Genomic DNA, 16,031 nt, shown 5'->3' on the forward strand with positions numbered 1-16,031 from the left:
CACAGGTCATCACAGGTCATAATAGGTCATCACAGATCATCACAGGTTATCACAGATCATCACAGATCATCACAGAATCATCACAGATCATCACAGGTCATCACAGAATCATCACAGGTCATCACAGATCATCACAGGTCATCACAGATCATCACAGATCATCACAGAATCATCACAGATCATCACAGGTCATCACAGGTCATCACAGAATCATCACAGGTCATCACAGGTCATCACAGATCATCACAGGTCATCACAGATCATCACAGATCATCAGAGAATCATCACAGGTCATCACAGAATCATCACAGGTCATCACAGAATCATCACAGGTCATCACAGAATCATCACAGATCATCACAGATCATCACAGGTCATCACAGGTCATCACAGATCATCACAGGTCATCACAGATCATCACAGATCATCAGAGAATCATCACAGGTCATCACAGAATCATCACAGGTCATCACAGAATCATCACAGGTCATCACAGAATCATCACAGGTCATCACAGATCATCACAGGTCATCACAGATCATCACAGGTCATCACAGGTCGTCACAGAATCATCACAGGTCATCACAGATCATCACAGGTCATCACAGAATCATCACAGGTCATCACAGATCATCACAGATCATCACAGGTCATCACAGGTCATCACAGATCATCATAGAATCATCACAGGTCATCACAGGTCATCACAGAATCATCACAGGCCATCACAGATCATCACAGGTCATCACAGAATCATCACAGGTCATCACAGAATCATCAGAGGTCATCACAGGTCATCACAGAATCATCACAGGTCATCACAGAATCATCACAGGTCATCACAGATCATCACAGGTCATCACAGATCATCACAGAATCATCACATGTCATCACAGAATCATCACAGGTCATCACAGAATCATCACAGGTCATCACAGATCATCAAAGGTCATCACAGATCATCACAGAATCATCACAGGTCATCACAGAATCATCACAGGTCATCACAGGCCATAATAGGTCATCACAGAATCATCACAGATCATCAGAGAATCATCACAGGTCATCACAGAATCATCACAGGTCATCACAGAATCATCACAGGTCATCACAGATCATCACAGGTCATCACAGATCATCACAGATCATCAGAGAATCATCACAGGTCATCACAGATCATCAGAGAATCATCACAGGTCATCACAGAATCATCACAGGTCATCACAGAATCATCACAGATCATCACAGATTATCACAGGTCATCACAGAATCATCACAGGTCATCACAGGTCATCACAGATCATCACAGATTCATCACAGGTCATCACAGGTCATCACAGAATCATCACAGGTCATCACAGAATCATCACAGGTCATCACAGGTCATCACAGTTCATCACAGATCATCACAGGTCATCACAGGTCATCACAGATCATCACAGGTCATCACAGGTCATCACAGATCATCACAGGTCATCACAGGTCATCACAGATCATCACAGAATCATCACAGGTCATCACAGAATCATCACACGTCATCACAGGTCATCACAGATCATCACAGAATCATCACAGGTCATCACAGAATCATCACAGGTCATCACAGATCATCACAGATCATCACAGATCATCACAGAATCATCACAGGTCATCACAGATCATCACAGGTCATCACAGATCATCACAGAATCATCACAGGTCATCACAGGTCATCACAGGTCATCACAGATCATCACAGATCATCACAGGTCATCACAGATCATCACAGAATCATCACAGGTCATCACAGAATCATCACAGGTCATCACAGGTCATCACAGGTCATCACAGAATCATCACAGGTCATCACAGAATCATCACAGGTCATCACAGATCATCACAGGTCATCACAGATCATCACAGAATCATCAGAGGTCATCACAGGTCATCACAGATCATGACAGATCATCACAGGTCATCACAGATCATCACAGAATCATCGCAGGTCATCACAGAATCATCACAGGTCATCACAGGTCATCACAGAATCATCGCAGGTCATCACAGAATCATCACAGGTCATCACAGATCATCACAGGTCATCACAGAATCATCACAGGTCATCACAGAATCTTCACAGATCATCACAGATCATCACAGGCCATCACAGAATCATCACAGATTCATCACAGATCATCACAGGTCATAATAGGTCATTACAGATCATCATAGGTCATCACAGAATCGTCACAGATCATCACAGATCATCACAGGCCATCACAGAATCATCACAGATTCATCACAGATCATCACAGGTCATAATAGGTCATTACAGATCATCATAGGTCATCACAGAATCGTCACAGATCATCACAGATCATCACAGGTCATCACTGATCATCACAGGTCATCACAGGTCATCACAGGTCATCACAGAATCATCACAGATCATCACAGGTCATCACAGATCATCACAGAATCATCACAGATCATCACAGAATCATCACAGGTCATCACAGAATCTTCACAGATCATCACAGATCATTACAGGTCATCACAGAATCATCACAGAATCATCACAGGTCATCACAGAATCATCACAGATCATCACAGGTCATCACAGAATCATCACAGATCATCACAAGTCATCACAGGTCATCACAGGTCATCACAGAATCATCACAGATCATCACAAGTCATCACAGATCATCACAGGTCATCACAGGTCATCAAAAAATCATCACAGATCATCACAGGTCATCACAGGTCATCACAGATCATCACAGAATCATCACAGATTCATCACAGATCATCACAGGTCATAATAGGTCATCACAGATCATCACAGGTCATCACAGGTCATCACAGATCATCAAAGGTCATCACAGAATCATCACAGGTCATCACAGATCATCACAGGTCATCACAGAATCATCACAGGTCATCACAGATCATCACAGGTCATCACAGAATCATCACAGAATCATCACAGAATCATCACAGGTCATCACAGGTCATAATAGGTCATCACAGATCATCACAGGTTATCACAGATCATCACAGATCATCACAGAATCATCACAGATCATCACAGGTCATCACAGAATCATCACAGGTCATCACAGATCATCACAGGTCATCACAGATCATCACAGAATCATCACAGATCATCACAGGTCATCACAGGTCATCACAGAATCATCACAGGTCATCACAGGTCATCACAGATCATCACAGGTCATCACAGATCATCACAGATCATCAGAGAATCATCACAGGTCATCACAGAATCATCACAGGTCATCACAGAATCATCACAGGTCATCACAGAATCATCACAGATCATCACAGATCATCACAGGTCATCACAGGTCATCACAGATCATCACAGGTCATCACAGATCATCACAGATCATCAGAGAATCATCACAGGTCATCACAGAATCATCACAGGTCATCACAGAATCATCACAGGTCATCACAGATTATCACAGGTCATCACAGAATCATCACAGGTCATCACAGGTCATCACAGATCATCACAGATCATCACAGAATCATCACAGGTCATCACAGGTCATCACAGAATCATCACAGGTCATCACAGAATCATCACAGGTCATCACAGTTCATCACAGATCATCACAGGTCATCACAGATCATCACAGGTCATCACAGGTCATCACAGGTCATCACAGATCATCACAGAATCATCACAGGTCATCACAGAATCATCACACGTCATCACAGGTCATCACAGATCATCACAGAATCATCACAGGTCATCACAGATCATCACAGATCATCACAGGTCATCACAGGTCATCACAGATCATCACAGGTCATCACAGATCATCACAGGTCATCACAGGTCATCACAGGTCATCACAGATCATCACAGAATCATCACAGGTCATCACAGAATCATCACAGATCATCACAGGTCATCACAGATCATCACAGAATCATCACAGGTCATCACAGGTCATCACAGGTCATCACAGATCATCACAGATCATCACAGGTCATCACAGATCATCACAGAATCATCACAGGTCATCACAGAATCATCACAGGTCATCACAGGTCATCACAGAATCATCACAGGTCATCACAGAATCATCACAGGTCATCACAGATCATCACAGGTCATCACAGATCATCACAGAATCATCAGAGGTCATCACAGGTCATCACAGATCATGACAGATCATCACAGGTCATCACAGATCATCACAGAATCATCGCAGGTCATCACAGAATCATCACAGGTCATCACAGATCATCACAGGTCATCACAGATCATCACAGAATCATCACAGGTCATCACAGAATCATCACAGGTCATCACAGAATCATCACAGGTCATCACAGATCATCACAGGTCATCACAGATCATCACAGAATCATCACAGGTCGTCACAGGTCATCACAGGTCATCACAGAATCATCACAGGTCATCACAGAATCATCACAGGTCATCACAGATCGTCACAGATCATCACAGGTCATCACAGGTCATCACAGATCATCACAGATCATCACAGAATCATCACGTGTCATCACAGAATCATCACAGATCATCACAGAATCATCACAGGTCATCACAGAATCATCACAGGTCATCACAGATCATCACAGAATCATCACAGGTCATCACAGAATCATCACAGGTCATCACAGAATCATCACAGGTCATCACAGATCATCACAGGTCATCACAGATCGTCACAGAATCATCACAGGTCATCACAGAATCATCACAGGTCATCACAGAATCATCACAGGTCATCACAGAATCATCACAGGTCATCACAGATCATCACAGAATCATCACAGGTCATCACAAAATCATCACAGGTCATCACAGAATCATCACAGGTCATCACAGATCATCACAGGTCATCACAGATCATCACAGAATCATCACAGGTCATCACAGAATCATCACAGGTCATCACAGATCATCACAGATCATCACAGGTCATCACATATCATCACAGATCATCACAGGTCATCACAGATCATCACAGAATCATCACAGGTCATCACAGAATCATCACAGGTCATCACAGAATCATCACAGGTCATCACAGATCATCACAGGTCATCACAGATCATCACAGAATCATCACAGGTCATCACAGATCATCACAGGTCATCACAGGTCATCACAGGTCATCACAGAATCATCACAGGTCATCACAGAATCATCACAGATCATCACAGGTCATCACAGATCATCACAGAATCATCACAGGTCATCACATATCATCACAGGTCATCACATATCATCACAGAATCATCACAGATCATCACAGGTCATCACAGGTCATCACAGGTCATCACAGATCATCACAGAATCATCACAGATCATCACAGATCATCACAGAATCTTCACAGATCATCACAGATCATCACAGAATCATCACAGGTCATCACAGAATCATCACAGGTCATCACAGATCATCACAGGTCATCACAGATCATCACAGAATCATCACAGGTCATCACAGAATCATCACAGATCATCACAGGTCATCACAGATCATCACAGAATCATCACAGGTCATCACAGATCATCACAGGTCATCACATATCATCAGAGAATCATCACAGGTCATCATAGGTCATCACAGATCATCACAGAATCATCACAGGTCATCACAGAATCATCACAGGTCATCACAGATCATCACAGGTCATCACAGATCATCACAGAATCATCACAGATCATCACAGATCATCATAGGTCATCACAGAATCATCACAGATCATCACAGATCATCACAGGTCATCACAGAATCATCACAGAATCATCACAGGTCATCACAGGTCATAATAGGTCATCACAGAATCATCACAGATCATCAAAGGTCATCACAGGTCATCACAGAATCCTCACAGATCATCACAAGTGATCACAGATCATCACAGAATCATCACAGAATCATCACAGATCATCACAAGTCATCACAGATCATCACAGGTCATCACAGGTCATCACAGATCATCACAGAATCATCACAGATCAACACAGATCATCACAGATCATCACAGATCATCACAGGCCATCACAGAATTATCACAGATTCATCACAGATCATCACAGGTCATTACAGATCATCATAGGTCATCACAGAATCGTCACAGATCATCACAGATCATCACAGGTCATCACTGATCATCACAGGTCATCACAGATCATCACAGAATCATCACAGGTCATCACAGGTCATCACAGAATCATCACAGATCATCACAGGTCATCACAGATCATCACAGAATCATCACAGGTCATCACAGGTCATCACAGAATCATCACAGGTCATCACAGAATCATCACAGGTCATCACAGAATCTTCACAGATCATCACAGATCATCACAGGTCATCACAGAATCATCACAGAATCATCACAGGTCATCACAGAATCATCACAGATCATCACAGGTCATCACAGAATCATCACAGATCATCACAAGTCATCACAGGTCATCACAGGTCATCACAGGTCATCACAGAATCATCACAGGTCATCACAGAATCATCACAGGTCATCACAGAATCTTCACAGATCATCACAGATCATCACAGGTCATCACAGAATCATCACAGAATCATCACAGGTCATCACAGAATCATCACAGATCATCACAGATCATCACAGAATCATCACAGATCATCACAAGTCATCACAGATCATCACAGGTCATCACAGGTCATCAAAAAATCATCACAGATCATCACAGGTCATCACAGGTCATCACAGATCATCACAGAATCATCACAGATTCATCACAGATCATCACAGGTCATAATAGGTCATCACAGATCATCACAGGTCATCACAGGTCATCACAGATCATCAAAGGTCATCACAGAATCATCACAGGTCATCACAGATCATCACAGGTCATCACAGAATCATCACAGGTCATCACAGATCATCACAGGTCATCACAGAATCATCACAGAATCATCACAGAATCATCACAGGTCATCACAGGTCATAATAGGTCATCACAGATCATCACAGGTTATCACAGATCATCACAGATCATCACAGAATCATCACAGATCATCACAGGTCATCACAGAATCATCACAGGTCATCACAGATCATCACAGGTTATCACAGATCATCACAGATCATCACAGAATCATCACAGATCATCACAGGTCATCACAGGTCATCACAGAATCATCACAGGTCATCACAGGTCATCACAGATCATCACAGGTCATCACAGATCATCACAGATCATCAGAGAATCATCACAGGTCATCACAGAATCATCACAGGTCATCACAGGTCATCACAGGTCATCACAGATCATCAGAGAATCATCACAGGTCATCACAGAATCATCACAGGTCATCACAGAATCATCACAGATCATCACAGATCATCACAGGTCATCACAGGTCATCACAGATCATCACAGGTCATCACAGATCATCACAGATCATCAGAGAATCATCACAGGTCATCACAGAATCATCACAGGTCATCACAGAATCATCACAGGTCATCACAGAATCATCACAGGTCATCACAGATCATCACAGGTCATCACAGTTCGTCACAGAATCATCACAGGTCATCACAGAATCATCACAGATCATCACAGGTCATCACAGAATCATCACAGGTCATCACAGAATCATCACAGGTCATCACAGATCATCACAGATCATCACAGGTCATCACAGGTCATCACAGGTCATCACAGATCATCATAGAATCATCACAGGTCATCACAGCTCATCACAGAATCATCACAGGCCATCACAGATCATCACAGGTCATCACAGAATCATCACAGGTCATCACAGATCATCACAGGTCATCACAGATCATCACAGAATCATCACAGGTCATCACAGAATCATCACAGGTCATCACAGAATCATCACAGGTCATCACAGATCATCACAGGTCGTCACAGGTCATCACAGGTCATCACAGAATCATCACAGGTCATCACAGAATCATCACAGGTCATCACAGATCATCACAGATCATCACAGGTCATCACAGATCATCACAGAATCATCACAGGTCATCACAGAATCATCACAGGTCATCACAGATCATCACAGGTCATCACAGATTTTCACAGAATCATCACAGGTCATCACAGAATCATCACAGGTCATCACAGATCATCACAGGTCATCACAGAATCATCACAGGTCATCACAGAATCATCACAGATCATCACAGGTCATCACAGATCATCACAGGTCATAACAGATCATCACAGAATCATCACAGGTCATCACACGTCATAACAAGTCATTACAGAATCATCACAGGTCATCACAGATCATCACAGGTCATCACAGGTCATCACAGGTCATCACATATCATCACAGAATCATCACAGGTCATAACAGATCATCACAGAATCATCACAGGTCATCACAGGTCATCACAGGTCATAACAAGTCATTACAGAATCATCACAGAATCATCACAGGTCATAACAGATCATCACAGAATCATCACAGGTCATCACAGATCATCAAAGGTCATCACAGAATCATCACAGGTCATCACAGATCATCACAGGTCATCACAGAATCATCACAGGTCATCACAGATCATCACAGGTCATCACAGAATCATCACAGAATCATCACAGAATCATCACAGGTCATCACAGGTCATAATAGGTCATCACAGATCATCACAGGTTATCACAGATCATCACAGATCATCACAGATCATCACAGATCATCACAGAATCATCACAGATCATCACAGGTCATCACAGAATCATCACAGGTCATCACAGATCATCACAGGTCATCACAGATCATCACAGAATCATCACAGATCATCACAGGTCATCACAGGTCATCACAGAATCATCACAGGTCATCACAGGTCATCACAGATCATCACAGGTCATCACAGATCATCACAGATCATCAGAGAATCATCACAGGTCATCACAGAATCATCACAGGTCATCACAGAATCATCACAGAATCATCACAGATCATCACAGATCATCACAGGTCATCACAGGTCATCACAGATCATCACAGGTCATCACAGATCATCACAGATCATCAGAGAATCATCACAGGTCATCACAGAATCATCACAGGTCATCACAGAATCATCACAGGTCATCACAGAATCATCACAGGTCATCACAGATCATCACAGGTCATCACAGGTCGTCACAGAATCATCACAGGTCATCACAGAATCATCACAGATCATCACAGGTCATCACAGAATCATCACAGGTCATCACAGAATCATCACAGGTCATCACAGATCATCACAGATCATCACAGGTCATCACAGGTCATCACAGATCATCATAGAATCATCACAGGTCATCACAGGTCATCACAGAATCATCACAGGTCATCACAGAATCATCAGAGGTCATCACAGGTCATCACAGAATCATCACAGGTCATCACAGAATCATCACAGATCGTCACAGATCGTCACAGGATCATCAGAGATCATCACAGGTCATCACAAATCATCACAGAATCATCACAGGTCATCAGAGATCATCACAGGTCATCACAGAATCATCACAGAATCATCACAGATCAACACAGATCATCACAGGTCATCACAGAATCATCACAGAATCATCAGAGATCATCACAGGTCATCACAGGTCATCACAGAAGCATCACAGATCAACACAGATCATCACAGAATCATCACAGATCATCACAAATCATCACAGGTCATCACAGATTCATCACAGATTATCACAAATTATCACAGATCATCACAGATCATCACAGGTCATCACAGGTCATCACAGGTCATCACAGGTCATCACTAGGGATCGGGGAATGGTGGAGGTAACACGGGGGCTTGGGGACCTCACTTCTCTGTCTTGTGACATCATGTCAGAAGAGAGATGTTTTTAATAGGGGGCACACTAGGGTGCCAAGGAAATGCATGGTAAAAATTAAGTAGCAAGTTTTTGAAGGTCTTACCTCCTAATTTTGTTCCTTTTTGGTCATAATTTTCTTTTTTAGGACTAGTTATCATTTGCTGGTTGCTCTGTCATGATATGTACTTTTACCCTGTCCTGTATTTGAATAATATGCCATTTGATGTATGTAACTGTTCTCTGGTTTCTATTAGCTGTAATTTATGTATTTTCTTGTGCTGGGAATCACCTGTAACAATCTCTCCTTCCCCCAATACTTGCAGCCCTAAGCTTTAATGTAATTAAGCTTTGTCAACTAGTGAAGGAATAGCCATTCTTCCTCACAGCAGGTGGCTAGTCAAATGTACATACTACGTAGACTAAGCGGAGCCGACCAGCATAGAATCTTCTGGTGGATCCAACCATTGAACAGAAGGTGTGACCCCTACCCCCTTCATGGGCGGGTCCCAGGAGCTCAGACAAACCATTCTTATTTTTGAGATCAGATGTGAGTTGATCCTAAAAGGACAAGGAGTGGGGATTCTTAGCTGAGGCAAGACCCCACGTCCATCTGTGACTGCGGAAGCGAACGGGGCGAGACTTGAGCTGAGGACATATCTAGTCATTCGTGAGATTGTTTTGGGATCTGTTCTGTGGGACTCGTGGAAGGACTATTGTTTCGTTTATCGGGTGCGGGATTACTGGAAAGCACCTCCAGATCTGTTTCTTTACTTGGACTTATTGTGGACTTCTCGTGAACTTGAAGGACATTATGGATATTTGATGTTGTATGCTCCCTGCTTTAATAAATCTCGTTGGATCGTCTCTCGGCCTGTTGTCCCTTCCTGCTCTGCCGTACACCCCGTCACAAACTGGTGGCAAGCAGCGGGATCAGAGCAGAAGGAATGGAGGACAATGGCCCAACATCGGGAACCAGCACCGCAGAGTACAAGAACTGGACTTTGGGGAGCCTACAATCAAAGGCCCGTGAAGTAGGAGTCTGTTTTAAAGGACTCTCCAGGGAGCAGCTAATTGAGGCTTTGGAAGGAGTTTGCCTGCAAGATGACACTGAGGAAGGATCCTCACAGCAAATGGAGGAAAGACTGCAGCCGGAGGTAAATACCCAAAAAAGTCAGTGGGTTGTGTGGTACGAGGAGGAGTTGGCATTGCTGGGAAAGGAGGCCACCATAGACGATAAGAGAGGCCATTCACAGAGCCCAGGAGAGGGAGAGGGAGGCCATTCACAGAGCCGAGGAGAGGGAGAGGGAGGCCATTCACAGAGCCGAGGACAGAGCTCAGGAGATGGCATTGCTGGAGAGGCAGATCGCTTTGGAAGCAGCTAGAAGCTCCAGACAGACTGTAACCCCAGCACCCACCATGAGGGAACTCCCCAGAGTGTCCCGCAAAGACTTCAAGCCCTTTAATGAGGCTGCAGGTGACATTGAGGGCTTCTTCCAGGACTTTGAGCATCAGTGTCGATTAATGGAAGTCCCGGAAAGGGAGCGAGTCCGACATCTGGTGGGGCTCTTAGAGGGTGGAGCTGCCGAAGCCTATAGAGCTATGGACCCTCGGGGGAACCATGAGTATGTGGAGATTAAACAGACTATTCTAGAACATTATGCTGTGACGCCAGACACTTACAGGACTCAGTTCCGTACTTTAGCCTGTGATGGGGAAGTGTCTTTTAAGATATATGCTCATAGACTCAAACAAATATGTCATCGCTGGCTGGAGGCAGAGGAGGCCTTAACCTGGGAGACCTTCCTCCAGGTTATCCTAAAAGAGCAGTTTTACTTCAAGTGCCCTGCTGAGATCCGGGAATGGGTGCGTGAGAGGAGACCAGCGACAGTGGAAGAAGCTGCATCTCTCGCTGATGAGGCTCTCACCATCAAGCCTCAGTGGAGGGTTCTGTTAGAGGATCGAGAGAGGCCTACCAGCTCCACAACATCGGTGGCCCCCAGTTCTTCTGTCCCCATTGTTCCCTGTTCCTCTAAGCCACCACCTCATGCTGATACCCGTGTAAATGTGCCTCCAGTTGCTTCTACTGCATTTTCTGGAATACGACGAGGAGAGGAAGTAGCAGAGCACAGGTGTTATGGTTGTGGGCATCAGGGGCATCTGCAGGCCTCATGCCCAGCAAGCCCATGGAGGAGTCATCCTCAAACCCCTACAGCACCTTCAGGTGGGAGCCGGCCTCCAGGTTCCCTTACCCCTCGCCCAAGAGGACGCCTTGGATGGAGTGAGACCCAGCACAGATGCTATCGATGTGGGCAGCCGGGGCATCTGCAAGCCTCCTGCCCAGCTGTTCAAATGAGGATTGATCCTGTACCCAGTCATATTATTAATTATGTACAGCCAAGTGCCATGGAGGAAGACGTGTCACCACTACGTGAGGACTGGCCTAGTGCCTCACCCACCCATGTTGCACCACTAGGAGTTTATGGTGTGCGACCTGCAGCTATGACGACTTCTGCTCATCGAGGTAAGCACTTGCAGGAGGTCGTGCTGGATGGACAGAGACTTATTGGATTTTGTGACTCGGGGGCTTTCCTCACACTGGCTGATCCCCGAGTGGTTCGGCCTGAGGCAGTTCATAGAGGACCTGGGATTGTCATTAGACTGGCTGGTGGGCAATGGAGGACTATTCCCACAGCCACTGTGGATCTGAACTTTGGTTTTGGGGTCAGGCGATGTGTGGTTGGGGTGATGGGTGGTCTGCCTGCAGATGTTCTCCTGGGCAATGATGTGGGAGAGCTACGATGCCAATTCGTGGCTGCATGAAGCCACATGTAAGTTACGCTCTGCTTGTGTGTACTTAACCAGCGACCTGTAGAGGTTCCTAGTACGTACACAAATTGGGAGGGGAAGGGATTGTCATGATATGTACTTTTACCCTGTCCTGTATTTGAATAATATGCCATTTGATGTATGTAACTGTTCTCTGGTTTCTTTTAGCAGTAATTTATGTATTTTCTTGTGCTGTGAGTCACCTGTAACAATGTCTCCTTCCCCCAATACTTGCAGCCCTAAGCTTTAATGTAATTAAGCTTTGTCAACTAGTGAAGGAATAGCCATTCTTCCTCACAGCAGGTGGCTAGTCAAATGTACATACTACGTAGACTAAGCGGAACCGACCAGCATAGAATCTTCTGGTGGATCCAACCATTGAACAGAAGGTGTGACCCCTACCCCCTTCATGGGCGGATCCCAGGAGCTCAGACAATCCATTCTTATTTTTGAGATCAGATGTGAGATGATCCTAAAAGGACAAGGAGTGGGGATTCTTAGCTGAGGCAAGACCCCACGTCCATCTGTGACTGCGGAAGCGAACGGGGCGAGACTTGAGCTGAGGACATATCTCGTCATTCGTGAGATTGTTTTGGGATCTGTTCTGTGGGACTCGTGGAAGGACTATTGTTTTGTTTATCGGGTGCGGGATTACTGGAAAGCACCTCCAGATCTGTTTCTTTACTTGGACTTATTGTGGACTTCTCATGAACTTGAAGGACATTATGGATATTTGATGTTGTATGCTCCCTGCTTTAATAAATCTCGTTGGATCGTCCCTCGGCCTGTTGTCCCTTCCTGCTCTGCCGTACACCCCGTCACATGCTCAACGGCACCTCATATTGCAGGTTTAAATATTTGTTTAGTATTTATCGTCATGCATATCCCGCGTTATGTATGGTAGGTTATGCCCTTTACCAATCAGATTAATTGATTTTATATTTTGATAGATCGGGTGTTTCTGAACGCGACGATACCAAATGTGTATAGATATATATACATATACCTTGAGCAAGTGGTAAATCTAAATTTAATGTCAACATATTTTACATGGTGAATCCTTATGCCAAAAGGAACAAATTTGAGGGGTAAGACTTACCAATTTGCAAATTTCATTTTTCCTTGGCACCCTAGGGCACGCGTATTTTTTCCCGTGATTGGGGACCAGAAAAAATGTCCCTGACCGTGTTCTCCTGGGTGGTATCTACCTCTGGTAGCTGAAACCTTGGAGATTTTCCAACGCTGGAGGGCGCGATACCCTTATTCTCGATCGGCAATGATGGAATAAGGCCACTTAACGGCCACCGCTTTAACTGGTATCAGCGGTTATTAAAGGGTTAACTGAGTAATATCTCTATGCCGGGCATTTCAAGAGGTAAACGCTGTGGCTGTGTATCCCAAATACTCCCAACCTGTACCCCAAACCTGTGCATGGACCCTATAGGACGCCACAGGATGTCTCTTACTCCCAGCATGACGAAGAGGAAGGACCACCGATCTGGATGAAGTTTTCCTTTTCTAAAAATGAAGGCGATTACATAAACAAAAAGGACCATGTCCGCACTGAAGAAGAGGAGGTTCAGGATCTGAAAGACAGGAGGGTGTAACCAAGTGAGAGAAGGTCAGGAGCAGAGGACAGCAGGTGTCAGCAGAAGAGAGGTGTCAGCAGAGGACAGGAGGTGTCAGCAGAAGACAGGATGCATCAGTAAAGGACAGAAGGTGTCAGCAGAGGACAGGAGGTGTCAGCAGAAGATAAGAGATGTCAGCAGAAGATAAGAGATGTCAAGAGAATATAGGATGTGTCAGCAGAGGACAGGAGGTGGCAGCAGAGGACAGGAGGTGTCAACAGAGGACAGGAGGTGGCAGCAGTAGACAGGATGCATCAGTAAAGGACAGAAGGTGTCATCAGAGGACAGGAGGTGTCAGCAGAGCACTGCATGTGTCAGCAGAACATAAGAGATGTCAGCAGAAGATAGGATGTGTCAGCAGAGGACAGGAGGTGTCAGCAGAGGACAGGAGGTGTCAGCAGAGCACCTCATTTGTCAGCAGAACATAAGAGATGTCAGCAGAAGATAGGATGTGTCAGCAGAGGACAGGAGGTGTCAGCAGAGGACAGGAGGTGTCAGTAGAGGACAGGAGGTGTCAGTAAAATGTAAGAGGGGTCAGCAGATAGGATGTGTCAGCAGCAGATAAGAGACATCTACAGAAGATAGGATGTGTCAGCAGAGGACAGGAGATGTCAGTAGATGACAGGAAGTGTCAGCAGAGAACAGGAGGTGTCAGTAGAGGACAGGAAGTGTCAGTAGAGGACAGGAGATGTCAGTAGAGGACAGGAGATGTCAGTAGAGGACAGGAGGTGTCAGCAAAGGACAGGAGGTGTCAGTAGATGACAGGAAGTGTCAGTAGAATATTGGAGTTGTCAATAGAGGACAGAAGATGTGACAGGATTTCAGCAATGTCAGCAGACAGGAGGTGGGAGAATAAAACAAGAGATGGGAGCATAGAACAGGGGGTAACATCAGAGGACAGGACATGTCAGCAGAGGACAGGACATGTTAGTAGAGGGCAGGACATGTCAGCAGAGGGCAGGACATGTCAGCAGAGGGCAGGACATTAAGCAGAGGGCAGGACGTGTCAGCAGAGGACAGAACATGTCATCAGTGGGCAGTGTGTTATGACCCCAATGGCGAGGGTCTCAGAGATATCAGCAAGTCTGCGAAGTACAAAAATCCAGCTCATAGGGCAGTGGTAACTGGGTTGACCATATATCTACTCCTAATGCCAACACTAGAAGTAGCCGGGGAACATGCCTACGTTGGTCGCTAGATGTCTCGCGCCAGCCGGAGGACTAACTACCCCTAGAAGAGGAAAACAAAGACCTCTCTTGCCTCCAGAGAATAGACCCCAAAAGTTGGATACAAGCCCCCCACAAATAATAACGGTGAGGTAAGAGGAAATGACAAACACAGAGATGAACTAGGTTTAGCAAAGAGAGGCCCACTCACTAATAGCAGAATGTAGTAAGATAACTTATATGGTCAACAAAAACCCTAACAAAAATCCACACTGGAGATTCAAGAACCCCCGAACCGTCTAACGGCCCGGGGGGAGAACTCCAGCCTCCCTAGAGCTTCCAGCAAGGATAGGATACAGATTATGTACAAGCTGGACAAAAATGCAAAACAAAAACAATCGCAAAAAGCAAGAAAGCAGACTTAGCTTAATCAAGCAGGAACCAGGATCAGTAGACAAGAGCACTACAGATTAGCTCTGATATCAACGTTGCCAGGCATTGAACTGAAGGTCCAGGGAGCTAATATAGCAACACCCCTGACCTAAC

The 16,031-nt window shown here is 44.9% G+C and overlaps 1 protein-coding gene across 1 annotated transcript in view; it reads right to left on the minus strand.

The window, feature by feature from the left end:
• Window positions 1-16,031, minus strand: part of LOC143766774 (ABC-type organic anion transporter ABCA8-like) — a 158,366-nt gene that overhangs the window by 50,421 nt on the left and 91,914 nt on the right. Inside the window, exon 26 of the mRNA XM_077254726.1 lies at window positions 14,158-14,277. Within this exon, the coding sequence (XP_077110841.1) occupies window positions 14,158-14,277 (120 nt within the window). The remainder of the gene's footprint in view (window positions 1-14,157; window positions 14,278-16,031) is intronic.

The sequence above is a fragment of the Ranitomeya variabilis genome, chromosome 4, assembly GCF_051348905.1.
Source record: "Ranitomeya variabilis isolate aRanVar5 chromosome 4, aRanVar5.hap1, whole genome shotgun sequence".
In the NCBI taxonomy this organism is placed as follows: domain Eukaryota; kingdom Metazoa; phylum Chordata; class Amphibia; order Anura; family Dendrobatidae; genus Ranitomeya; species Ranitomeya variabilis.